Source organism: Phasianus colchicus, chromosome 2 (assembly GCF_987193195.1).
Source record: "Phasianus colchicus chromosome 2, bPhaCol1.hap1.1, whole genome shotgun sequence".
NCBI lineage: Eukaryota > Metazoa > Chordata > Aves > Galliformes > Phasianidae > Phasianus > Phasianus colchicus.
In genome coordinates, this window is record NC_143437.1 from 89,910,375 (window position 1) to 89,937,702 (window position 27,328).

Here is a 27,328-nt window from a genome sequence, read left to right on the forward strand (position 1 = left end):
CAGGGCAGACTTAAAGCATTCTCCTACTTTTCTCAACAGACTAAATTGAGAGTGCCAGAATTCATTTCCCATGTAACCCTTGACAGCTGTCATTGAGAAAAAGCAATCTCCTTCTACTCTCACTATGATTTAGAACTGGGTCCCCAGGGTGAAAGGCAATCAGGGAAATTACTGCCTTTGCTCTGTATGCCAGCCAACTCAAATTCTTTTCTAAAGTACTCCTTACTGGAGCTCTTGTTAGCCACGTCATGTTAATGTATACATTTTTTTTAAATCTATAGATGATATCAAACGACACAAACAGTTTTTTTTATTTTTATTTTTTCCTTTTTAGCTCAAGGTATAGTATTCTTTTCATAATCATTTGATAGAAGACTTCATGTATGATGCAGTTTTTTTGTTCCACAGAGCATATATATAAATTCTGCGTTCAGTGATTACTCTGTATTTTATGACTAAATTAGCTAAACGGCCATTACTGGTACAAGAATGAAACCAGTAATGCACAGACAAATTGATTGTTTGGGACTGTAATATAATTCTTAAACTTTGTATATTTCAGATCTGCATGGTTTTTTTTGTTTTTTTTTTTTTTGGGGGGGGGGGGGGGCAGTACTTTGCTTTGTTTTTCCCCTGTTGTGTTTCAAAGGTAATTCAGTTAGAATTGCTTCTGTGTAGTTTTGGGCCAACATATGTTCATGAGACAGTGGTCTATTTTCTTAAATTCTATTACTGGCTTCACAGAAGCTAACTTGTCAGGGATACTCATTAAACCAAAGCTTCATTTTTAAGAAGTTAAAGGAATAGCTCTAATGAATATATGTTAAAAACTGTATCTTGGGAGAGACTTCAGTAATCCGTAGGATGGGAAAAAAAAAATGAAACAAATTTATATTCCTCTATGAATATGAAAAACCTTCAATAAAGTGAGAATTTTTCAATACTTTTGTTTTTGTTCTATTTGAGTATAACTTTCTGGTATTGCTATTCAAAGAATTTGATTAAATAGTTTCAGTGTTCTATCTCAATTGAACCAGTGTATATTTGAGTGTAATACAAATGACATTCGCTAAATTGCACTGGGAAAAATAATTTTGTGCTTTAATATGAAGGCTGCTCTGAAAGTAATGACTCCTATTTTATTGTGTTGGCCCATGACATCAGACGTGTTATGGTGTTATGGTTATTGGTGTTATGACAGTAGAAGTTGAAGTTTTCCAGCTATATTTGATTAGGTTTTGTTGCCATGTGACAGATGGCAGCAGAGGGGCAGTCTGACAAAATGGTATCTGACACAGAAGTGCATATAAAGCAAGGGTGTGTCATTGAATTCCTCCATGCAGAAGAAATGGCACCAGTTGACATTCATCAACACTTGCTGAATGCTTATAGAGACCAAGCAGTGGCTGTGAGCACAGTAAGGTGGTGGGTGGTGCATTTCAGCAGTAGCAACAATAACGTGAAAGACAAGTCATGACAGACAGCCATGCAGATTTTTACAAATGCAGCATGAAGGCTCCTGTTCATCGTTGACAAAAATGCATAAGGAGAGGTGGTGACTTTATTGAAAAATAGCATTTTGTAACTGAGAATTTACTCTATCAAATAGTGTTATTGTTGTGGTTTCCATGGAAATAAATAGCTGCCTATACTAGCTTATTTTTTGAATAACTTAAGTAGAAATTCTAAAATTATATGTTATTGCTTATTTTACTTCTTTTACAGTATTTTATTCACAAAATATTTCGTTAACAGTGTTCTAGTTGAAGAAATAGTACTTTACTATAACCTGGAGTTCTGACAGTTCCCAGATGTGATTTGTATATGACTAATTAAGCCCTGACAGCTTGCCTGCATTTATTCTTTTCTCTGTAATGTCTTTTTTTCTTAAAGGTTTGTGCCTGTAGATGCTTACTATCCTCCTGGTTCCAGCAAAAATGAGTGCCAGTGCATTTGCTGCATTTCTGGCCTTCATTTAAAACTTAATACAAAACATTATTTTGCTTTTCTTCCTAAAGCATCTTATCTGGGAGGCACTTTGTGAATATAGCAAATATATCATCAAATGCAATGTTCTTTGTGGTAAAGCAGTTGCAGTGAAATCGTAAACAACATGAATACAGTCTCTGTTTCAAAGCTGTTCTTTCAGCCACTGTCGGTATTTTAATATTCTAATATTCTAATATTAAAAATAAAATAAGAGTCAACATTTTTTTAGGCAGCAAACCCCTGTAAGTAGAATTGTGAATTATTTATCATGTAAAGATGAAAAAAAAAAAAAAAAAAAAGCTTTTTAATGATATTGTATTTTCTTACCTGAACAAAATCAAAACATAAAAAAAAAAAAAGTCATTCTGGGGAAAAGGGTGGAAATATTTACTTTTTTTTTTTTTTTTTCCAAGCACATGATAAAGCATGTTCAACAAAGGGCAGTCATTTCAGAGCTACCATGCTTTCCTGAGGCTTTTCAATGCTTAAGAAAGTTTTAAAAAGTATTGCATGTAATTCTGGAAATGATATAACTCTTACATTAATATTCCATTTTCATTCTCAACATTTTCTCAAATTTGTCTTTTGACAATGGTTAATAACAATGGGATAAAAATAAACAATATGAAATAATGAAATCTATTTCTTGTGTAACCTAAAAAGAATACCTTATCTTGAAAGAATACTTAAACTTAGAGATCTTTAGAAACATGAAATTTAAGAGCAAGTGGAAAACATTCTACAGCTAAGTCTTGCAGCTTCGCGAAACTAATGAGATTTTAGGACTTTAGGATTTTGGGTTTTTTGGTCTGTTTTAAGGGACAGAAAAAAACATCAGGAGATAATAGATATTTGCTTCTGTCCATAACTTCCAGTGTAAACAATATTAATTTTGTCTATTCATAGAACCATAGAATGGTTAGCAAGATATATTTTTTTTAACATTTATAAGGTTATAATACTAAATTTAAATAAATGTGAGTAATAGAAAACTTAGGTAGAAAATAAAGGTTGTAATGTAAGCTAAATGCAACTCATTTGGTGAAAGGTTTCAGTGGATTTGGCATAAATCAAAACTCAAACGATTTCACTTCAGAAATGCTGTAGCTTTGCATAGCTTTACTGTACGTCAGAAAAAGGTCTCTTACATGTGAACCATGTCTCTTCATCAGTCTAGATAATGTTGTACTAAGTTGCTTTATGTACATCATCATGATACCTATTTTTTTTTTTTTTTGACTGTTAAACAATGTATTGATTTCATTTTTGTTTGGTTTTCTTCACATAAAAATGATGATGAACATTGTTTGTCTTACAGTGGTGAACTGTTCTGATCCTGGTTTTGTTGAAAATGCTATTCGTCATGGCCAACAGAATTATCCTGAAAGTTTCAAATATGGGACAAGTGTGGCATACCATTGCAAGAAGGGCTTTTATCTGTTGGGCTCATCTGCTTTGACCTGTAAATCTAATGGCTTATGGGATAGATCACTGCCAAAGTGTTTGTGTAAGTATTCATTCAGTCTTAACAGTACTCATGGAGATTTAACATTTGAGAATGGTTCACGAATTTTAGTCATGATGAGAAAAAAATTTGTAGTTGTACTGAGGAACATACTGCAAATTCTACAGTTCAGTAAAACAAAACAAAACAAAACAAAACAAAACATTAAGGTGAGATGGCACATAAATTTAATTGTACATGTGAAAATGATTTTAGTGGGAACTGCGAAACACTTTTTTCAAGTGCCAGATAATAGAGATTGGTTTTCCCTCTTGGTGCATACCTGAAAACAACTAGAGAAATCTAAAATTATTACCATTTGTCATGTGAATACTTGTGCCAGCTAAAGGAAAGCAACAGAATCATGGAGCTGTGAAAGAGAGGTGGTGGTGGTCAGGACCATGCCTTTTGGCAGAAATCCATTGTGCAGTGAGTTTGACCTTGTCATTTGAGCTAATAGAACACAATTAATACGCAAATAATTTTAATGGATATATGGATATCAGGAACAATGCTTTTTTTTTTTTTTTTTTTTTTTGGTATAAATATCTTTGACCTATAGATCCAGTAACTGATATAGCTGCTCAAGTTCAGTTGCTTTTGCTTAAGTGTTTCCTGTTTAGGTTGAGTAAATGTTTACTAGAGTTAGGAAAAAAATTAATTTCTTTGCTTTCCTTTCTGCAGTAGGTGACTTAAATTTTACACAAAATGCATTCAGAATTTTATTTCTGCCTCATATTTAGTTTATGAATGTTTCCTCATGTAACAGATCTGAACTTCTAGTTTTCAAATTATTCTATATCCAAACTATATACCTGTATAGGTGTTTTTTTTTCTCAAATAAAAATCACACATTAACTTAATTTGATTCATAATTTACCAAAGATCAGTAATATATTTTCTTCTTGCTTAATTAGTTCAATGCATTTTAAAATAATTCCACATTTGTATTTATGTATTTATTTCTCCATACTGTGCAAATTGTCTGTAGTTATTTTGTAGGCATGGTAAAGCTACTCATTATTATCTTACCTGTAATAAAGAAACACACTGCAACAATAACCTTCTTCTGTTCTTCTTTCCCATCCTTAACAGATAAAATGTGTATAGTTTCTAAATTAGAGTTACAAATGGAAAAAAATGAGGAAAGAATGCTGTGTATAACAAAAAGGGAAGCTAGATAACTTAGTTTTACATGTAGTTTTTATGTTTAGTATTACAAATGACCAGTATGTTATCTTTAGTTACAGTGAAACTTGAGAAGGAACAGAGTTCCAGAAATAAGTCTATTTTGTGTACCAGTTTTGTACGTAAAGGTTGTAGTAGGTTTCTCCTGTGTCATAAAAACATCTTAAATATTATGTCCTTTCCTTCACTAGCCATTTCTTGTGGACATCCTGGGGTACCTGCCAATGCAGTTCTTTCTGGAGACAAATTTACTTATGGCTCCATAATTCACTATTCTTGCATAGCGGGCCGAAGGCTCATAGGAAACTCTACAAGGGAGTGCCAAGAAGATAGCCACTGGAGTGGGACTCTCCCTCACTGTTCAGGTAGGTGTAACCACTGTCACCCAAATGTCACCTTGGAATTACATGAATGATAGTATTCTCAAGCAGTTTTTAGCTTTAGTCAGATACTTATTCTGATTCATTTCCAGGTATATTTTAGTTTCACAAAAAAGCCTCTCAGCTGAATTATAATAGTTTATTGAGATATTTGATAACATTTGTTCTCATTTTCTCTGTCATTACTTTGGTACATTTTTCTTTAGTTAGATGATACTGTTGGATATTGCGGTAAATAGGTGCCACAAAACACTGTTTAAAACTATTAAGAGTTCTGACTTACATGTATGCAGTTAGTCCCTGTTAAGTAAACAAAGATTGTCACATGTAAAAATGATTATTTATAAAACATCACGGCAAAGATACTAGCTGAAAAGCTTCTTACCATATGAATTGCTTTTCACAAACAGAAATATTCTTTATTAGTAGCAATAATGCAATATGCAAATATATAAAAAAAAAAAAACTGCAATGTTTATGTGCTGTCAAGAAGCATAAGAACAGTGTATTCTCCCCCCTTCTCCCAAATTTAGAAGGAGCCATATAAAATTACTTAGTTTTGCAGAAGTGGAGTAACATTCCACATGACATTTTCAGTGTATTTGTGTAAAAAAGATAACCTGTGAAGTTGAGGAAGAAAATTTTATGAGAAAGTCGTTCCATTTCTTAGCATTATAGAATCTTATATTTTCCCCTAAGCCTTTGGACATGCTTACTGTTGAACTGATATGATTCAATTTGAATTTGATTTACTTATTAATTCAAATAGATGTAAGATATTTAAATTGTGTACTCTAAATAAGTGTTCATTGACAATTGTCCATTTATAAACTAATTCTTTAAGGAACAGGATTTGAAGCACTGTGGGAAGGAAATAAATTCAAATCAGTCATGTTTCCTTTCTGTTCTCTGCTGCTTAAAAAGGAAAGTTTAATTAGAGTCTTCTCACAGCTGTGGGACTCACTGCTGTCATGGTCTAGACCTGAAAAGATTCTCTGCAGGACAATCATGTGGATCATTTCCACACAGAATTGGCCTTTTCTTGCTTATCTTAAGCTCAGGTTTATGTCCATCACCTTTTTGTTCAGTAAAGGTTGCCAGATCTGAGATTGCATCAAGACTTTAACATTTTAAATGTCAGAGTCCTCAAGTGCTGTTATCTAATATTTCCCACCACAAGGGAAATTCTGATTTTGGTGGAAAGAAATTGAAACTCTTCAGATAATAGTCCTCAGTGTGATAATATTTTTAGAAACTTCTATCTATATTATAAAAATATAGTTTTTTAAACCATAAAAAATTATCTTCAGAGGTGAAAATGTATTTAGTGTAACTAAAACATTGTTATTGATGCGAAATTTAATTACCTAATTTTGAATTTGGTCTGAAACCATGTAGTGAGCAAGGGAATTCTGTAGGAAAAGGAGAGAACAATCTCTGTTAATTAAAAAAAATAATGATAATTTTTGAAAAGTTTTTGCTCCTCTTAAGCATTTTGAATTGTGTTAGTAACTACACTTTTTTTGGTAGGTACTCAGGAGCTGACTCCATTAAAAAAAAAAAAAAAAAAGAAATTATATTCGTGATGTCAAAGAATGGCTGAACCTTGGACAAATGAGACAGTTAATTGGGTTTATGTTAAGGGAGCAGGAAAAACAGCCCTAATATAATACTTTAAATTTGTATTTGCTTGGAGGTTTTTGTTGTTGTTGTTGTTGTTTAATATATTAACATATGTTTGAATGCATGATTGTATAAATATGATCTCAGGATTTGTTCAAGGCTTCTTCCTGTATCTGAGAAGTATGGTGTATGGTGAAAAAAAATATATAAGAAAACAGAGTTCAACCTATGGAATTGTGTTGGAGTGTTTTGGATAATACAAAAGCTTTGAATAGAAATTCAATCTAGAGGTATAACTCTCAAAGAAAATAATGAAGACTGATAAACAAAAAATATAACAAAATTTATAATAAATTGTTGATATTGAGACCATACATTCTTGACAACCTTGTGTTGCACTTACTGTATCAGCCACTTCCTCTGATAAGGCGATTGACTGGTTAATCAGACCTACAAGATAGAAATAATCCAGCTAAAAGTATTATTCACAAGACAGAATCTATACTGCGACTATAGTTGCCTATAATATCTGTACCGATAATTCTGCTGTGTTGTATTGTTATAGGAAACAACCCTGGCTACTGTGATGACCCAGGAATACCAGCCCATGGCTCTAGACTAGGAGATGAGTTCAAAATAAAAAGTTTGCTTCGTTTCTCCTGTGAAATGGGTTATCAGCTGAGAGGATCTTCAGAACGAACATGCCTGCTTAATGGATCTTGGTCAGGTATACAGCCTGTGTGTGAAGGTAAGTATTCATGATGCCATTGCTATTTCTGGCACCACTGAATACTTTACAAATGGAATTGTATTATTTAATTAAAAAGGAAATGTATGACAAAAATATGCTTTCAAGTATTTCTGCAGAAATTTGATATAGTTTGCAAGCAATTTATATTTTGATTAAAAACAAAAGTCCAAACATTTAAGGTTTTATTGAGTCTGTGTTTATAAAAAAGACTGGGAGAAAATAATTCTAGTTCTACAACTAATGAGACTGGAAATAGAGAAAAGATACCTAGGTAAAATGTGAAATGCTACTGTTTGAAAACATGGTAACAGTGATAAAAATAAAACCACCATCCATCTTCATCTCTTTCTGTCTACTGTCTAGGAATCAAGGACTGAACAAATGACAAAATAGTGTTGCTTTCTTAACTGAGAACAATATTTTTCCACATAAGTTGATTTTTCTTAGAGACTTTATTTTATGAAAGACTATTTACATGTTAGACTTTTCAGAAGAAAAACAGAAAACAGTATTTCTGGAAAACACATGTAAGAATGAAATGAAAAAAGTAGTTTATGGATTCTGTAGTATCTCATGTCTGATATACTAATCTATAAACTGGAAGATGGTATAAAATATTATATTTTATTAATGATTTTATGTTAGATTTTATTAGCATCTAACAATTATTATTCTTCAGTATTCCTCAGTACAGATTGATTGTCTAACTGTATTAAAATGACAGTAGGCACAGAGTCAATATTTACAGGAGAAAATTGAAATTCTTCAGTGTCCTTTCTTGTTTTCTGTCTTAGAGACGTTAAAGATGACAGCAGTCAGTGGCAATCAGTGGTGTGTGAAATACTGCTGATTTTTGTATTTTTTTTCTCTTAAGCCTTATGTTTCCAGAAAAACAAAGAAACCTTTCTTTCAATTTTTCTCTTCTCCTTGGGTTGTTTTTTGTTTAGTATAAGTAACAATGAGATTATGAGGAAACCATTTTTTCAGCCCTGCACACACTGTGTAAAGCACATCACAGAGACAAATCCTCAGTTTATAACTGGTTTTATCTCAGCTTGCCATTAAACAGAACTGGTATTTATTCCAACTATCCAGAAGTCACACACTGTATAAAATTTTAGTATGTTAATCCCTTTGTTTGAACCTGTGATTGAGTGATTTAGCATTTGCTAAAGTAATTAATACAGAACATCAAAGACCTCAAAATGCTTATAAAACCCAAGAATATTTAAAAGGCTTCCTGCCAATGCATATTTCCTCATAGGCAGAATTGCTGGAAGTCACTTCAGAATTGATAACTCTGGCTCTATATCAGTTCTAACATTCCTATCTTTGGAAACTCATTTGGAATGTCATTGTCATTAGTCCTCATTGTCTTTTTCACTGAAGGTCTTGATGTTAAATGTTTTCACGCACAAATCCTTGAGAAAAGTTGAGATCTAAAGACAACAGAGAGAAGCCCAGGTATTCTCAGAAGCACTATAAACATCCCCTCATGCATAAATCTGAGAACTGTTGTTTCTTCTTGAAGACATTAAGGTCTCCTATTAGAAAGAATGTGCATACGATTTGCATCAACACCTGCAGTCAGTATCATGCATGGAACCATGGAAATCTGCATAAAATATAAGCTGGCTGGCAGTGCAGCATAAAACATAGCATTTCTATTAGTAATTTCTACCATCTTCAGGCTTCAAGGTGAACATCTGTAACAAACTTTTGCAGGATGCATGATCAGTTTTTTGTTTTTTTTTTTTTAATTTATTGTAACAGGGTTCTGTCTCATGTCCAAAAAGAAACAGAATCTCAAGCCATCATATTGCGACTCCTTGTCGTAGTATTTGCAGCTGAATGCTGGGAATTGTGGATAAATACCAGTACCTTTATTCTTCATATGATTTTCTCTCTTTTCTTTATGTTTCATTTTTATCTTTGTTGTACTGATTTTATCTGTGCCATACAGTAACCATTTTGCAAGCAACTCTTGATAGACTCAGAAGGAAATTACATATTAATGGTCAGCTACTCACCTGTAAAAGAAAAGCATTTGTGGCTGTTTCTGTTTGGATTAGCAGATATGAAGGATATTTCATTTGAAAACTGGATTATTCCAGAATGCATTCTATTTTTATTTCTTCGGCTGAGGCTTTAGTGGGCCATATGAGACCATTATCCACTGCATTATGATCAGAAGAGATTGTAAGATTTGTGGTTCTCTCCCTACTCATAAAAGCAATAGTCATTTTAAATGTTGCTGTAGGAAAGTTTGCGGTGAGCAGGTCAGTGCACATATATTCTTTAAAAAGCACCTCATACTATCCTTATGAGTTCAGACTCAGGTCATCCAAAACTCTAGTAACATACAGGACAATTCAAATACAGTGTCAACACATTGAATAATTAATGAATGGCATCCTGGCTTATATCAGAAATAATGTATCCAGGAGGACTATGGAAGTGATTGTCTCCCTTTATTTGGCACTGGTGAGGCTGCACCTTGAGTACTGTGTTCAGTTTTGGGCCCCTCACTTCAAGGAAAAAATGAGGCCCTGGAGGGTGTCCAGAGAAGGGCAACAAAGGTGGTGAGGGATCTGGAGTACAGGCCTTATGGGGAGTGGCTGAGGGAGCTAGGATTGTTTAGTCTGGAGAAGAGAAGTCTTAGGAAGGACTTTATTGCTCTCCATGACTCTCTCAAAGGAGATTGTGGTAAGGTGGAGGTGAGCCTCTTCTTTCAGATAGCTTTTCTATTTATTTATTACAGTTTGCTATCTCAACACTTTTTTTTTTTTTTCTTCTTTTTAGAGCTGAACAGCATATATTTCTTTATTACTGCAGAGGGAGAGAAAATGGCTTCAAGTTACACTAGGGGAGATTCAGGTTGAATATACGAAAAATTTCTTCTCTGGAAGAGTGGTCAGGCACTGGAGCAGGCTGCCCAGGAAGATGGTTGAGTCACTGTCCCTGGAGATGTTCAAGAAATGTGTAGATATGGCACTGAGAGACCTGATTTAGTGGGCATGGTGGTGACAGATTGGCAGTCAACTAGCTGATCTTAGATGTCTTTTCCAACATTAATGATTCTCTGATTCTCTGAATGCCTTAGTAATCCAAAGCAATATAAAGACAAATCTTTTATTTTTCTATACTAAAAATGCAGATGGTTTGGGAGCAGGCAGGGATTCCTGCAAAGTAATCTGGAATATGCAGAGACACCTGTAACAGTTCTAGAGCAGTGAAAAGCCAGGACTATGGTATTGTATTTCTATCTAACCCACAAAACAATGCAATGGAAGTAATAATGAGAAATATACCTCTTCTTTTTTCCTCCTGTCTGAAGACCATAACTAAAAAAAGGCATTTATGATGCTAAACATCAGTAGTACTCAGAGTAAGCCTGGAAAAGAAGAAGTTTGGGAGAGGTCTTATCAATGCCTATAAATACTTGAAGGGAGGGTGCAAAGAGGTTGAAGCCAGGCTCTTTTCATTGTTGCCCTAGGACAGGACAAGAGGCAATGGGCAAAACTAAAGCATAGGAGCTCTCATCTGGGCACTGTCACAGGCTGCCCAGAAAGATCATATAATATATCTTTTTGGAGGTATTCAAAATACCACATGGTCATGGTCCTGGGCAATTGGCTTTAATTGACCCTGCTTGAGCAGTGAGATTGGACCAGGGATCCTTCCAGCATAATCCATTCTGCAACGCTGTCATTCTATTATTAACACAAATATTAAGTCTTGATCATTTCTCTCAGAGTGCAATAAATTGAATTAAGCCAATATGAGTAAAAGCAATAAGTAAAATAAATATTATATGTATAGTGTGTGATTATTTTAAAGGTAATTACTATCAAACTGTTGTTTGGGCAGATGTTAACCATCAGAATGTCTTTGCAATTCCATAAATACATTCAGTGTTAATGACAGCATCCAAGTTTTCGTAGTGCATATCTCTGTTGCACCTTGAGCAGAATCTGCAAATTGCCTTCAATTTTTTATTAGCATTATGAGTGAAATTCATCCAGTTCCCTAAAGAAGGAGGAGCTATGGTCTCTATACTATACTTCTGTGTAATGACTGTAACCTCCTACTCAAAATTACACTCATTAAGCATTTGTTTAATGATATATTTGCTATGGCATTTTTAAAAGGTAAGCTGATTAAAAAGAACTGATCACTACTTTCTCTCTCTCTTTTTTTTTTTTTTTTTTTTTTTTTTTTTTTTTTGGCTAGTCACTTATCATGTGAAATATTTAATTTTTTAACCTTTTCTTCACAGCTGTATCTTGTGGAAACCCTGGCACTCCAGCCAATGGTATGATAATATACAGTGATGGAATATTATTCTCCAGCTCAGTTATTTATGCCTGTTGGGAAGGTTACAAAACTTCGGGACTAACTACTCGACATTGTACTGCTAATGGGACGTGGACTGGCACTGCTCCAGACTGCACAGGTCAGAAATGTATATTTTTTCCCTCTAAAGCTTTAAAATAAAGACAGATAACCTTCCTTCTGAAATGATTATTTTGTTAGGGAAAAAAAGGCATATTTTTTCCTATTTCTCTGACTTGTGATACACAAATATTTCATGTGCTTAAACGTATGTGTTTTTAATATATGCCAGAATTTGCCAGAAATATCTTTTTAAGATGGATACATAGGTAACTTTTCTGTAGATGTTTATCTTGTGAATGCCTTATGGATTAAAATATGACATTATTGCTTAGAATAGGCATTCCTCTAAAATTTTCTTTAGTTTCTTTGTAGGTTATGTACACAGGTAGGTTTGAATCAGATTTTATCTAGTTGGATGCATTGTTGTGCCTTTTTATATTTGACACAACTGAGTCAGATCTGACTCACAGTCATTCTGTTCAGGACCAAGAGTCAGGGAGCAATGAGTTTGAGCTGCTCCACCAGAGTGGAGAGGAGCAGCCAGGCCAGCAGGTGATGAGGCCAGGCTTACATTACTGAGCAAAGAGAACACAAGAGGTTCAGTGACAGTAACATGGGACCACCACAGCCCAGTGATCCCCAGGAAAGTCTGCAGCGACAAGGCAAATTCCAGAACAAGCTGATAAGTCTAGTCAGCAAGGTACATGGCCAGGCATAGACATACCTGCTTTGTAGCTCAGTGAAAGACCAAAGGTGAGACTTTGAGCTTAAATACAGCTCCCAAACAAAGGGAGAGGCCACAAAGCTGTTTTTTTCCAATGCAGTCTGATGCTGGGTTTGCACTGAATCAGAGCTGGCATTGAGCACAGGCTCACTGGGAAGGGGGGAAAGAGCAGCAAAGTCAGTTGGTGTATGCATAACCCTGAGAGGGAGTGACTCAAAATCATGGAATCTGTTAGAAAACCTACCTTTATCTCCTTCCTTGATAAATGTAATGACAGATAAATAACAATTAGTTTTATCATGTTGTGGTACCAATTAAAAAAAAAAAAAAAATAAAAAAATCTCAGGAATTTCATAACTGCTGGAATTACATTAAGTGATCTATATAAGATATATTGTTACAAATGTCCCTATCAAAACTATCGCTAACGTAAGTCTTCTATGTCAGTAGAACATGCCAGTTTAAGCTAGTTTATTCCACTATGACTTTTAAGGTCCCTTCCAACCAAAACTTCTATGATTCTATAGATCCCAGAATCATTGATTCAAAGAATATTTGAACTCAAAATTTGGCTCAGATTATTGCAATCCTTCAAAAATTGATTTTTAGCTGGGGGAAAAAAAAAAAAAAAAAGAAAAAAAAACACTAAGTTTTTGATTTTGTGTGAAATGTATTCAAAATATTTTTGCTTTCCACATGAAATAAATAAATAACATTAGCTATATATAGCTTAATGTTTCATTATGTTTATTGAAAAAAAAAAAACCTTTTTTTTCTTTTTCTCACTAGTGATCAGCTGTGGAGATCCAGGTGCAGTAGCAAATGGCATTCAGTTTGGAAATGATTTCACCTTTAATAAGACAGTCAGCTATCAGTGCAATCCAGGATATGTGATGGAACCTGCCAATTCGTCTACTATGCGTTGTATAAAAGACAGCACTTGGAACCAGAGTAAACCAATTTGCAAAGGTGAGCATTTCCAAAATAGATAAAAAATACAATTTTCATACTGCGTATTAATATCTAAAAGAAATATAAATGATAATAAACATGCAAATGCAACTAAAACGTGTGGATAAATATTAGTGTAAAATTTATATTGTATAAATGTCATGGCATAAAATAAATTATAATACTAATATTAATGACTGCAGTAGGACAAAATCAGTCTGCAGTGAAGATTACCAAAATGCTTAGCTAAAAATTCTCAGGAATTAAGTATCCATTTACTTTTTTGGCTCTTTTGTCTTGAATTAAATGGCCGATATTCCACAAGGGGATCTTCCAACAAAGCTTGTCATTAAAGAATCCTGTGTTGCAGTATTGTAGTTATCATAAATAATCATTAGAATAAATAGCTGATTACAAGCGCTAACATAATGGTCATAACAGATATGGAGCTGAAAGGCAAATAAGGCAGTGTGATGGAAATTCTAAGCACTATTGCCAAAGATCAGCGAGTAAATTCAACAGCTCAGGGCATTTGCTGCCTACAGAATGCTACCATATCTAGTACCACTTTAAAGTGTTGTCTAAGTCTAGCTTTATACTTAAATTTTGGCATATGCAGTTGACAGACCATATTTTCTGTTGTAGAAATCACTGAGGAAGTGAATTTAAAGATGTGCTCTTTGTTGAAAGAACTGATGAAAAACTGCAAGCTTGATCGCTCCAGATTTCATCATTTTGTATACTTTTTCAGAAGCTGGAATACATCAGAATAGTTCTAAAGATTCTTAGGCATATAATTATGAATGAAGCCAGTGTCCATTGTCTGCTGAAAAGAAAGCAAGAAAAGGCCATATAAAGAGCTTTAAAATAAAGCATAAATATTTTTGTTAAATGTGTATGAACAGTAATTTTACCTACCTCAGTAGCCTGTTACTAACAGTGATCACAAATTAATTTGTAGAGAAGAGGCTCAGAACTAGGTGAGGTATATAATCTTCTAGTTTCCAGCAAGCTAGAGTTCGGGGACTTCCTAGGCCTAGAGGTGGTATTTTTGTATTTAAATTGCTTTTCAATTTATTACAGTTTGCTATGTCAACACTTTTTTTTTTCTTCTTTTTTTACCTGAACAGCATATATTTATTTACTTATTAGTTATAAAAGTATAACCAGATATTATGTTACACTCTTCTAAGCCTTATAAAATCTTGACATTCCAACTTCTCTTTTTATGATCTAGCTATCACCTGTGGCCCCCCTCCACCAGTACTCTATGGAAAAGTGGAAGGATCTGATTATCGCTGGGGTGCTAGTGTGAGTTACAGCTGTGCAGAAGGATATCAGCTATCTAACACAGCTATTCTTTCCTGTGAGGGTAGAGGAATATGGCGGGGAGACATCCCACAATGTTTACGTAAGTTTTCAGTGTCTATTGTGTTGGGGTCTCAGACTTAGTTTTTTTCCTCACAGTTTAAAAAGCACTTGGCTAGATCACATGCTCTGTTTGCCATTTGTTTTCCAGTTTCTTCTTAAGCTGTTTGAAAATTGTCAAGACCCTGACAAACGTTTTTCCCTTTACTTAGTTCAAAAATTTCAAGCCAGCTCACTTGAGAGTGAATGATGTGAAAACTGCATACATTTAGCATTGTCTACTTTGAGATTACTTGGTGAACCAAATCTAATAAACATCTCAGTGTCTCAATTAAAAGGTCTGTTTTTACAGGTTAATTTTGGTGCTTCTATTAAATATAATAGTGAAAATTATTTTAAATTGCTGTCAATAATTTATTTCAGCTATACTACTACATAGATAAATGAACTAACATAGCATTTCCTCTCATATTCAGTATTCCTGACTTGAACTTTTCTTTTTTCATATATTAGCGGTGTTTTGTGGTGACCCTGGTACTCCAGCAGAAGGACGCTTGAATGGAAAAAGCTTCACCTACAGATCTGAAGTTAGCTTTCAGTGTAGACCTCCTTTTATTCTGATAGGCTCTTCAAGAAGATTTTGCCAAGCAGATGGTACTTGGAGTGGAATACAACCAACATGCATTGGTATTAATTACCATTACTTGTGCTGTTTCTGCTGAGAATATTATTGATAAACTATTACACTATCATGAGTCTAGCAATTACCTTTCCAAATGTAGAAACTATTACACTATCATGAGTCCAGCAATTAGCTTTCAAAATGTAGAAAACTTCTATGTAATATTAAAAAAAAAAAAAAAAAAAAAAAAAAAAAAAAAGTTTATATTTTAAGTTTAAAAACATAGGATAAACACAATTGCATATGAAGTCATTTATAAATGCACATGGTTGCTTGTCTACTGGAAATGCAGAGTGTCAGTAAATTAGTTCCATCTATTTAGAGTCTTTTAGATACACAGAAGATTTTGACAGATTAAAGACTGTATTCTGTCAGCGGAGAGATAGAGGCATTGTTAGAATCAATCCTAAATCAGAAAGATTTTTGGATCTTATGACTGTGGCTGGTACAGTTCAAAAGAATGAAGTGTGCAGGATCTGATCATTTGAAATTCTGGTATGCTGCCAAGTGTTGTCGATTTCTCATTGACTGATGTACACGTGATAGGCTTTTAGCATGACACATAATCCGATTAACTGTGAGAAATGCTGGACACCTGTAACTCCCACTGAAATCAGCATTTGACCCAGTGACTTGATTAAAAAAAAAAAAAAAGATTTTGCTGTGATCATAGAAAAAGACTCTCATATTTCTAAATAAAATCATTCCATTGTGGCCTGTAGCACAGTTATGTTTTTCTGTGTCTCAGATATCGGCTCTGTGGAAGAGCTGAACTGAGCACTCAGGGAGAAGGTGAAACACATTATTATTAAAAGCATCCTATATCTGTAAATTAGGAAATAAATATTCAATACAGTTCGAAACAACTTCTGTCCATGGATTTTATAAACTGAGCAATCGGTTATATCCATGTTTGGTTTTTGTTTTTAACAGATGCAAGAAGGTTTACAAAAACAAAATATAAGGTGAATCAAATTTCAAAATAGTATCATGTCAATTCTGTTTGTACTTTATACAGCACAATATAGAGGTATATGAAAATTCAGTTCCATATTTCTATTATTAGCAGTGGTATTCCAGCTCATGATAATGTATAAACAGTCCTTGAACTTCTCAATATATTGACTTTTATTTTCATGTTAGGTCAACATCCACCTAACTTTTGAAGATTTTAGTAATATCAGTCCAGCTGAACTGTAATGCTCTTATGATAATCAATGCTAAAAGGGAAGTTGACTGAGAGTGAAATAGCGTATGTTGTATGTGTCAGTTTTTCTTCTACAGAAAATTACGAATTGTTACAGATGAAATATAGACACAAATTATGATCTTCAAATTGCAATCTGCACAGAAGCAGACTTGACTGCCAAGAAGGAATCACATGGTACAGAGACATCCATCAGATCTGGTGCTTTGGCACTCCCAGAGAAAACACACTATCAGAATGTGAAGTGGGCATGAGAGAATCAAAATTAATTTTACATTGTGTTGATTTATACTTACGAAAATGATCATTTATTTTTATGATCATTTAATTAGCCAAATTCTATTGGCGTATCTTTTTTTGTGTGTGGGAAAAGTGCTTTATTTTTATTCTCCAGCAACAGCTGAGATAATAATCCGTTTGAAACATTTGTTTTCATGATGACATAGAGCAAACTCTATAAGACGTAAGTATTTTACTTGCTATAAGAAAGCAGATTTTGTTGTTGTTGTTAGAAATCTAACTTAACCATTGATCTCTTCATTGGATTCATCGTTGGATTTCATTGTATATTGAAATACATGCGTGTGTTAAAAATGTAATTATTTTTGTTATTACTGTATATTGATGAATTCATCTTAACAAATAGTTTTAGCCTATTCTTCCTGTGCAGTAGTAATATCTGTAAATGTTTCATATTTTACAATAGATCCAGCTCACAATACATGTACAGACCCTGGCACTCCGCATTTTGGAATACAAAACAGCTCCAGAGGTTATGAGGTAATTCTTTTATTTATTCCTAAAATGAAAATGCATTTAATAATCACAAATACATTGACTTATGCATAGGCTTAATTGTTTAGTGTAAACTTTCGTAAATTTCAACACCTTTTTTTTTTAACATATAGTTTGAAGAAAGAAATTGTAACCTTGCAATACATTGTGTATTCTCTAGGAGACTTCAATAAGGAGGACTATTTATAAATTGATTACATAATTTGATATGACATGATATAATTACTTTGCTTTCTGATCAGAATTTTGTCTTACACTGATGAATAGTCAGTAAATACCTAACAATTGAAGATCTGTCTGATCCATGAAGTCCTTGACAAAAAAAAGTCAGTGTCTTTACTAAATTATCAGTTCATGTTAGATTTTATTAAAAGTCAGAGAATATATATAATTCTGTGTGGTGGATGCAGTACTCTACTCCATTCTATGATTTCTAGACTGCTCAAACAAAATTTGTTTTCCAAGTGACATCATAAAAGTGACTGAGGAAATAAAATGGGTGCAAACATAACAAATGCACAATCGTTATTTACAAGGGTTGCACCAAAAGTAATGCCTCCTATTTTACTGTGTTGACCACAATATCAGAAGCAGATGGTGGTGGTATGGTATGGCAGTAGAGATTGAATCTTCCCAGCAGTATTCCATTACCTTTTGTTGCCTTGTGACAGATGGCAGCAGAGGGGCAGTCTGACAAAATGATGTCTGAAGTGTCTATGAATCATAAAATCATAGAATCCTTAGAGTTGGAAGGGATCTTTAAAGATCATCTAGTCCAACTCCCCTGCAATGAACATCAAAGCTAGATCATGTAACCCAAGGCCTGATCCAGCCTCACCGAGGAAGTCTCCAGGGACAGGACATCCATTGCATCTCTGGGCAACCTGTTCCAGTTCCTCACCACCCTCACTCTAGAAGACTTTTTCCTTATATCTAACCTAAATCTACTCTCTTTAAGCTTAAAACCATTTCTCCTTGTTCTATCACCACAGATCCTGCTAAAGAGTCTGTGCCTTTCTTCCCTGTAGCTCCCCTTTGGATATTGAAAGGCCACTATCAGGTCACCTTGCAGCCTTCTCTTCTCCAGGCTGAACAGCCCCAGCTCTCTCAGCCTCTTCTAATAGGAGAGGTGTTTCAATCCCTGGATCATTTTTGTGGCCATTCTCTGGACACGCTTCAACAGATCTCTGTCTTTTCTGTTCTGAAGACTCCACATCTGGATGCAGGACTCCAGGATGAGACTTCACCAGCACAGAGTAGAGGGGCAAGATCACCTCCCGTGAACTGCTGGTTATGCTTCTTTTCATGTAGTCCAGGATACAGGTGGCTTTCTAAGCTGTGAGGGCCACATTGCCGGCTCTAGTCCAGTTTTCTACTCACCCTAGTTTTGTTGGTGGTGGTGTTGTTGTTTTTGTTTTTGTTTTTGTTTTTTTGTAGAACTGCACTCAATCCTTTTATCCCCCAGCTTGTACTGGTAGTGGATGTTGCCTTGACTCAGGTACAGGACCTTGCATTTGCATTTGTTGAATCTCCTGTGATTCAGCTGGACCCACTGCTCAAGCCTGTCTGTGTCCCTCTGAATAGTATTCCGTCCCTCTGGTGCGTTCGCAGCACCTCACAGCTTGATGTCATCAGCAAACTTGCTGAGGGTGCACTCAATCCCACTGTCAGTGTCACTGATGAAGATAATACAGAGTATTGTCCCCAGCACTGAGCACTGTGGTACAACACTCATTACTTGTCTCCATCCAGTCATGGTGCTGTTGACCAGCACTCTCTGGACTCGATCCTGTAGCCAGTTCCTCATCCAACAAACAGTCCAACCAGCAAATCCATATTTTCCAATTTGGAGAGAAAGATGTTGTGATGTATCGTGTCAAAGGCCTCACTGAAGTCCAGATAAATGACATCAGTGGCTCTTCCTTTGTGCATTGATGAAGTGACACTATCATAAAAGGTCACTAGGTTAGTCAAGGAGGATTTGCCTTTGGTGAAGCCATGCTGGTTCCGCTATATGAACTTTTTGCCTTCTATGTGCCTTCACATAGCTTCCTGTTGAAGCAGTGAAGCAATGGAGAGGAATTTAATTCTTCCATACAGAAAAAAATGGCACAGACTGACTCACTGATAATTGCTGAATATTTATGGAGACCAAACACTGGAAGTTAGCACAGTTGGTTGGTGAGGGGTGCATTTCAGCAGAGGCAACAGTGACATGAAAGACAAGCCATGTCCCAGATGGCCATGCACAGCTGTCATACTACAAAGTTGAAAGCAAGATCTTGATTTTCTCATTCATTAAAATCAGAGTTTGCAACCAGGAAACTGTGTATGCAGCTGGATGGACTGTGGATGCAGCTTCATGGCTTTGGAAATGGTGATGAGAACAATAGTATATTGAAGTTTGCACCGCATGGTCCCATGAATGCTCACACAGAAACAGAAAGAATGCTGTATGCAAATTTGTCAGGACCTATTGAACAAACACGAGTCTGAAAATGATTTTGCTGGATCTCATAATTACTGGTGCTAAGATGTGATGACACCACTACAAGCCAGAGTCAAAATGGCAGTCTGTGCAATGGAGAACTGCGAATTCCCCATTGAATAAAAATTTTAAGTTGCAGCACTCCATGAGTAAAATGATGCACACCATCTTTTGGGATAGGGAAGGATGGTCCTCATGGTCTTCCTGGAACCTGGAAAAACTTTCAATTCTGACCACAATATAATAAAGCTGATTAATCTGAAGAGTTGAACTTCCAGAGTCAGGCAAAATAAGACAAACTTTCTCTTGCAGCATGATTACACCAGGTCTTAAACTATTTTTTTTAGCAATGACAATGTCATAGCAGCTCTGAAATAGTGAGTCACCTCCACTGGTGCAGATTTTTACGAGCATGGCATGCAAGCACTTGTTCATTGCTGGTGAAAAGGCATAGCTAATAGCTAATTGAAAAATATTGTTTTGTAGCCGAGAATTTGCTTTATCAAATAATGTTATTGTGCTCTTTCTGTCTGCTATATTTTCCATGGTAAGCATTACTTTCAGAGCAAACTACATACATTTATCAACTTTATGTCAATAGATTCTTGAGGTATAAATATTTGTGACTTGAATCTGAAATATATATTCTTATTTCTGAACCTAGAGCAGTGTGCCACATGGTGTTATGATCAGATCAGTACTGTCACTTAAATAATCCTTCCAGTGTTTATTGTTATCCTTCGTCTCCTGCAACTGTGCTATCTTTCACTGTTGTGGCTTTCAGCTTCTCAGCTCTTGACTGAAGGAGCCCAGGCACTTCTTCCCTAGCCATATCTTGCCCTCACTCCCAACATGATTCTTCTAGTAATAGGTGCAGTTGTCTCATCTTGCCCTTGTGCCTGTCCCAAGCATGGCTTCAAAAACAACTGTAATCATTGCACCTCGTATGATCCTTTTATTTTATTTTATTTTATTTTATTTTATTTTATTTTATTTTATTTTATTTTATTTTATTTTCCTCTCCCGCTTTTACCTGCTTTACAGGTTGTCTTACATTTATATCAGAATGATACTGGACAATTCATGTTCTAATTTCAGTTGAATACTTTTGCTCTTTTCTGGAGGCAATGGCAGATTTTAATTTCTTCTGGACTGTCTTTCTCAAGTATGTTCCTTCCCTCAAACTCAGATAGTAATTCTATGTTAAAGGTGTATATAAAAGTACTATGATGAGATCATTGGCACAAAAAGATGTAGACTTCTCTTAAAACTAGTCAAATAGTTTTTTTTAATTACTATTATTTTTTGCATTTGTAAGTATGACAGTTTATGACATGGCATGACGTGCCTGATGACAGGCAGCCTATCTTTACTGGTTTTTTTGTTTGTTTGTTTGTTTTTTCCCAATCTACTATTGCTTCTGTATGCCCTGTTTCATTTTGTACCATTTTTGCTTCACTACCCTGTGGCTTTTGCAATGTGTGTTTTTGTTGTTGTTTTTTTTTTCCATCAAAGTACTATAAAAGTAGTAGACTGCTTTTGTTTTTTACTGTAAAAGTAAAAAAAAAAAAAAAAAAAAAAAAAAAGAACTCTGTAACTACCGTGCACCTAGACCTTAAAGTTTTCCTTCATCTTTTGTATCAGTGAGAAAATATTTGCAACTCATCATTACTTATTGTATCATAACTGGCAATTTCACAAGAGTCAGAATGACAGTCAAGACTAGCTACACTCACTTCTGGTTTCTGCAAGACATGTTGTGTGTCCTTGGCAAGACACCGAGATAAATCTGTTTAAAAATAGTTACAAATAGATAAGCCTGCAAAGCGGTATCAATTTGACCTTTAAAAATATGAGTTGATTTCCCAGGCCACTTCAGGAAGATCCAGCACTGCATTTGCTGAACATCTATCATGATAATCTATTGTAGGTAACTGATTGTGTAGTTAACTTATGTAGCCACTTTTTTGGAAGATACTGCCAATTTTTAATATCCATTGAAGTCCTTCAGTGACTTTCACATTGTAGAGCTATCGGCAATTTATATACCTACAAACTGTTTTATCAGTAGGTGTTGGTTAGTGCTCATTTGCAACTTGCTTTCACTTTTCCATGTGATGTTACTTTATTAATAAATTGTAAAATTACAGACAGTACTTTTTTTTTTTTTTTTTTTTTCATTTCACCTGATCTGTACTGCCAAGGTGCAAAACCAAAATAATGGCTTACTAGTATGACCCACATCCTCAAATATCTTGGCCTACAGTTATATTCTGACTACTTTTGCCAATACCATCAATAAATCTGTTTTATTAGAACTTTCGCACAATTTCTTTCTTACATTATAGAAGGTCTTTCTTCATCTTTTTTTTTTTTTATCCATATTTCACACTTCTGTCAGTACAAGTCTACAGAAAGCTTTCTTAGTTGTTTTACACATTCTTATGGAAAGATTGTATCTCAGTTTACTATAAAAAGTCTTTCCATAACATTACTGGTTGAACATCACAGGTAAAACAGGTATATTATAGTAAGGAATACAGTATAAGGAATTGTGGCCTGGAGTTTTCTAGAATTTAATTATGAATGAAATTTCTTACAGTTTTTTTTTTCTATTTACCCTTTAAATACTTTTGATGAAGTAACACAATGAGAAACCTTTGAAGTAGACTTTATGGTCAAGTTCTGTTGGAATATGTGCAGTGATGTACAACAAACAGGTATTTGTCATTTAGTTTGTCACATTGTCACAAACTTGTAAGAGGAAATGTCATTCTTCTCCATGTGCACAGCCTTGTTAATATTCTTTCACTTACTGCAATAAGATTATTGTTCATACTTTTCATATTACTAAAAAAAAAAAAAAAAAAAAAAAAGCTTAAAAACAGTAACCAGAGGACATGGTTCTGAAAAAGAAGTATTTCTCTATTAGCTTACCACTGTCTTGATATCTAATTACACAATAGCTACTTCTTTCATCTAATATTCTGTTTTGATCCTTAGGTTGGAAGTACAGTCTTTTTCAGATGTAGAAAAGGTTATCATATTCAGGGATCTACAACCCGTTCTTGTCTTGCTAACTTAACTTGGAGTGGCATACAGTCTGAATGTATTCGTAAGTGCAGTTTCTTATCTAAAGAGTTTGTACACTGTGCAATTTTGAAAGAGTTACAGATTAATGCACATGGAAATCATATCAAATAGTATGCTACAGAAAAGTCAGTTTTATTTAACAGTCATCCATATGCTTTTTTTGTTTTCCTTTTGCTTTTGCTTTCTGTTCTAAGAACAAATATGTATTTAGGATATTACTTTTAAGTAAGATTTTTCAGATGTTGTTTTCTTCTTGATTACACAGTGCACAATAATTTACTCATTAAAAAAATGTTTTTCCTCATTAACCTACTGCATTAGTTGTTTTAGGTTAATCTTTTATTTTTGTGTGTGTCTGTACTGGATTAACAGAGAACAGAAAGTGGCCTGAAATTTATTTATTTGTTTGTTTGTTTGTTTGTTTGTTTATTATTTTTGCTGGATTTACTGAACCATAAACTAGAAATTTAACAAAATTCAACTTTTCTCGGATACGCATGTAAACAGTGTATTTATAGATCTACATGTAATAAGTATTATCATTATAATAATGTGGATATCTAATAAGTGTTGTACTGAAATATACTGATTAAGGCTAAAAAATATTAATTAGAATGACCTTACATTCTTATCCCATTTAAAATTACCTTTGGATATTTATAAATCAATACCATGTACAACAGACAAAGAATCAGAAAGCCTTCATATGGAAACCTTAGTTCATTTTAAATTTATAATACATTTATTTATCACAATAACCACTCTGAATTAAGGTTCTTTAAAATGGAAGTGATACTTTAAGCTGTGACAGTACAATATTCAAAGGACATGCAGTTACTTGTGCTTCCCCTCACTTTAATTATTTCCAGTCTTGCTATCATGATTTGGCATTTTGCTCAAAAATATCTTTTTCATCTTCCCACAAGCCATATACTCAGACTATTACTGTTACAAGCTATTGATGTTTCTAAAAGGTATACAAAGTTTACCTAATGACGAAATATGTTGGCATGCATTTGTTTGTTAAATCAGCTAATCCTGTGGATACTGTTTGCTATCATTTTCTAACTCTTACAAACCCTTTGCAGCTCATGCATGCAGGCAGCCAGAGACACCGGCACATGTAGATGTGAAAGCAATAGATCTTCCTACTTTAGGGTATACTTTGGTGTATACCTGTCAGCCAGGATTTTTTCTTGCTGGTGGATCAGAGCATCGGACATGTAAGCCAGATATGAAATGGACAGGAAAATCACCTATTTGTAAAAGTAAGTCATTATTGAGTGATATGTTGTGCCCTACTTGGATGGATTTCATTTTCCCCAACATTTGGCTTTAATATACTTGGACTGAATTTTCCCGATTACTGTTTAAAAATGCAAATGACACAATAGTTTTTTATTTTGTGAAATAAACCATTTTAAATGTTAAAGTAAGGACAGCATCTACAATTCATCAAAGAGAACATGGAAGTATGTGTATGTATGTATATATGTATGCACACATACATGATTTTACTCCTTACCAGCAAACAAGAACAACAGCAAAAACCAACATAATACAAAGTATTACTCTTAATTATATTTCTCCTAATGTTTATGGCATAGTATCAAAAGAGTATTTCAATGTCTTCTGTGTTTAATACATGATTTTCTAGAAGTAGGAAAAAATATTTCACTGCAGTTGTCTTTTAGATTCACTCAGGAATGCTTTTTGACTAAGAAAAACATCCATAATTTAAAAAAAAAAAAAAAAAAAAAAAAAAAAAAACTAATAAATAGATAAATTAAACCTTTGTTTTAACCTGATTCCACTTTTATTTATGTCCGTGTAAATTTCCTATCATTTTCTTGTAATATGTCTGAGCCTCTACATGTGAATAAACATGGATAAATACCTAATCCAGCAAACCTAAAAAGTTAATTTTTGTAACAGAAGCAAAAGAAAGGCAATCAGATGCCATGGGAAAGATGGTTGCAACACTATATGTAGGTCTAATGTGTCAAAGGACTCTAAACAGATTTGAGGTTAGAATTGTTGTTCATTTTATAGTTCTTTGCTTCAACTAGAGAAGTATAATCTGTGCATAAAAATTAATCTTACTCTAGATGTGTAAAGGAAGATTTTTCATGGGTAATACGTAATTAATACATTGAGGTAAAAGTTCTTACATGCTTTCAGTTCATTTTCTTTTTTATTGTCATGCAGTCTTTAGATATGGTTCTCTTTGTTCACACTTTTTGTTCTGTTTTATCACTTAGACAATCTAATCTCTGTATTTCTGCTCCTAAAGTGAAAGAAAAAGAACTAAAAATTATGTAAGACAAAATCTACTACCAGACAGTGATTTTCAAGTGTCTAATAATATGAAGCCACAGCTTTAGCTGAAATCAATAGACATAACTGCTGAGAACATCAGTAGTATAGCAAATGATACCTCTTGTGATTCTTTCCCATGATATCTGATCGTGTCTTCTTAATCCAAATGTCTTTTGCTAATCTGTAGCAAACATTATTAATGCAGTTTGTTATATTTAGCATAATATTATGCACAATTAGATATAGTATTTGTCCCCTAAATAAGGCTCTCTTTTATAGCAGAGACTGATATAAAATTATAGACCTAAGTTTATAAAATGATTACATAACCAGATAACTTTCCACAGTAAAAATGTTGCTTTTCTAAATTATTTTCTGATGGCTTTTGTTTAAGTGTTTAGGCTTGAACATGTTAAGTATTCAAGACGTCAATTACTTCTGTTTTAAATATAACTTTATTGCATAAGGGATAATTGCATCAATCAGGCATTGTTTTAACATTCTATTAAAAAAGTAACAAATATGTTCATGAAAATGATAATTTGTCTTTTTACTTGTAGGTAAAGGAGTGAGAGAAGTTAATGAAACAATAACTAAAACTCCAGGTTTGTATACAAGAAGAGTTTTAGATATAAACAAATAAATTGATTCACACCCTAGTTTGCTATGGATGATAAAACAACTTCCAATATTTAAAATAGGTATTTTATATCTCGTTTCAAAAAAAATATAAATGTTGAAGTCATTCATAATAACAAGTATCACATTAAACCTACTCTATCAAATTCTTTCCCAAACAACAATTTTATAATTTAAACAATACCAATTCTGTGAACCACATATACAAAAATAAATAAATAAATAAATAAATAAATAAAAATAAAGGCAGAAAGATAAATCATATAAACGTAGATTTGAATGAGTATATATAAATATAAAATATATAAAGTAGATTTGAATGAGTTTTATATCAGAGAGATTGCTATAACTGAGAGCCTTATAATGAGGATAGACTATAAGTTTAGGGGCTGGGTTCAAAGTTCAGTCTTATACATTGTAAGAAACCAGGAAAAAAAATAAATAAATCAGTTTTAGAAATTTTCTTGGCCTTTATTTCAGAGAAACTCTAATTTTTATTTATTTATTTATTTATTTATTTTTACTCTATGCCAGGGTTTTCTGAACTGTGTGGACTGTAGGAACATTTGCACAGTCACTTTTGCCCTCCTGCCAATGACAAAATAGTAATACGTAGGGTAGCACCTTTATGTAGATCATTCAATCATTTTCAGAAAATGAGAGACTTATTCTTTTTACTGTTTTATTTAATTCTGAACAGATTTTTTTTTTTTTTTTCACCAAATAAAAGAGTTTGCAACTCTAAATCCTGAATTTTAGTAAACTACAGGGAAAACAAGATGAATGCTTAACAGTCGCAGCAATTCACTGAAGGACTCTGTAAAACATATGAGATTAAAAGGTACTTCTGCTAATAATTAACCTTCCCCAAGGATATTTATATTAAGAGTGTCAGGTGAAACCTAAAATTTGTTCTTTCCAAACACATCACTTCTACAGATTTGCAGTAATTCAAGCCATAGTGTGTATTCATTATAATTAAAAAATAATCTTCATTTATTGGAGAATTCACCTCACTCAACAGCTAAGCTATCCATCAGTCTGCTACCACACAGGTTTTGAAGTTCAATGCCAAACTAAAATACAGACCAAATCAAATACATTCGCTTTGCAGAGCATCAGTATCTCACCACGTCATGTTGTTTATGACCTGTTTTAGTACATAAGTGATATTTGGAAGGTATTTTTTAAAAAAATATTGACTATTTTTCTATGTTCCTATTGAACAT

General features: G+C 33.8%; 1 protein-coding gene across 1 annotated transcript in view; it reads left to right on the forward strand.

Moving 5' to 3' along the window:
* Window positions 1–27,328, forward strand: part of CSMD1 (CUB and Sushi multiple domains 1) — a 1,018,930-nt gene that overhangs the window by 978,954 nt on the left and 12,648 nt on the right. Inside the window, exons 55-65 of the mRNA XM_031611018.2 lie at window positions 3,308–3,496; window positions 4,873–5,046; window positions 7,250–7,432; window positions 11,715–11,891; window positions 13,347–13,526; window positions 14,746–14,919; window positions 15,390–15,563; window positions 17,472–17,545; window positions 23,052–23,163; window positions 24,230–24,409; window positions 26,021–26,065. Coding sequence (XP_031466878.1) covers window positions 3,308–3,496; window positions 4,873–5,046; window positions 7,250–7,432; window positions 11,715–11,891; window positions 13,347–13,526; window positions 14,746–14,919; window positions 15,390–15,563; window positions 17,472–17,545; window positions 23,052–23,163; window positions 24,230–24,409; window positions 26,021–26,065 — 1,662 coding nt within the window. The remainder of the gene's footprint in view (window positions 1–3,307; window positions 3,497–4,872; window positions 5,047–7,249; window positions 7,433–11,714; window positions 11,892–13,346; window positions 13,527–14,745; window positions 14,920–15,389; window positions 15,564–17,471; window positions 17,546–23,051; window positions 23,164–24,229; window positions 24,410–26,020; window positions 26,066–27,328) is intronic.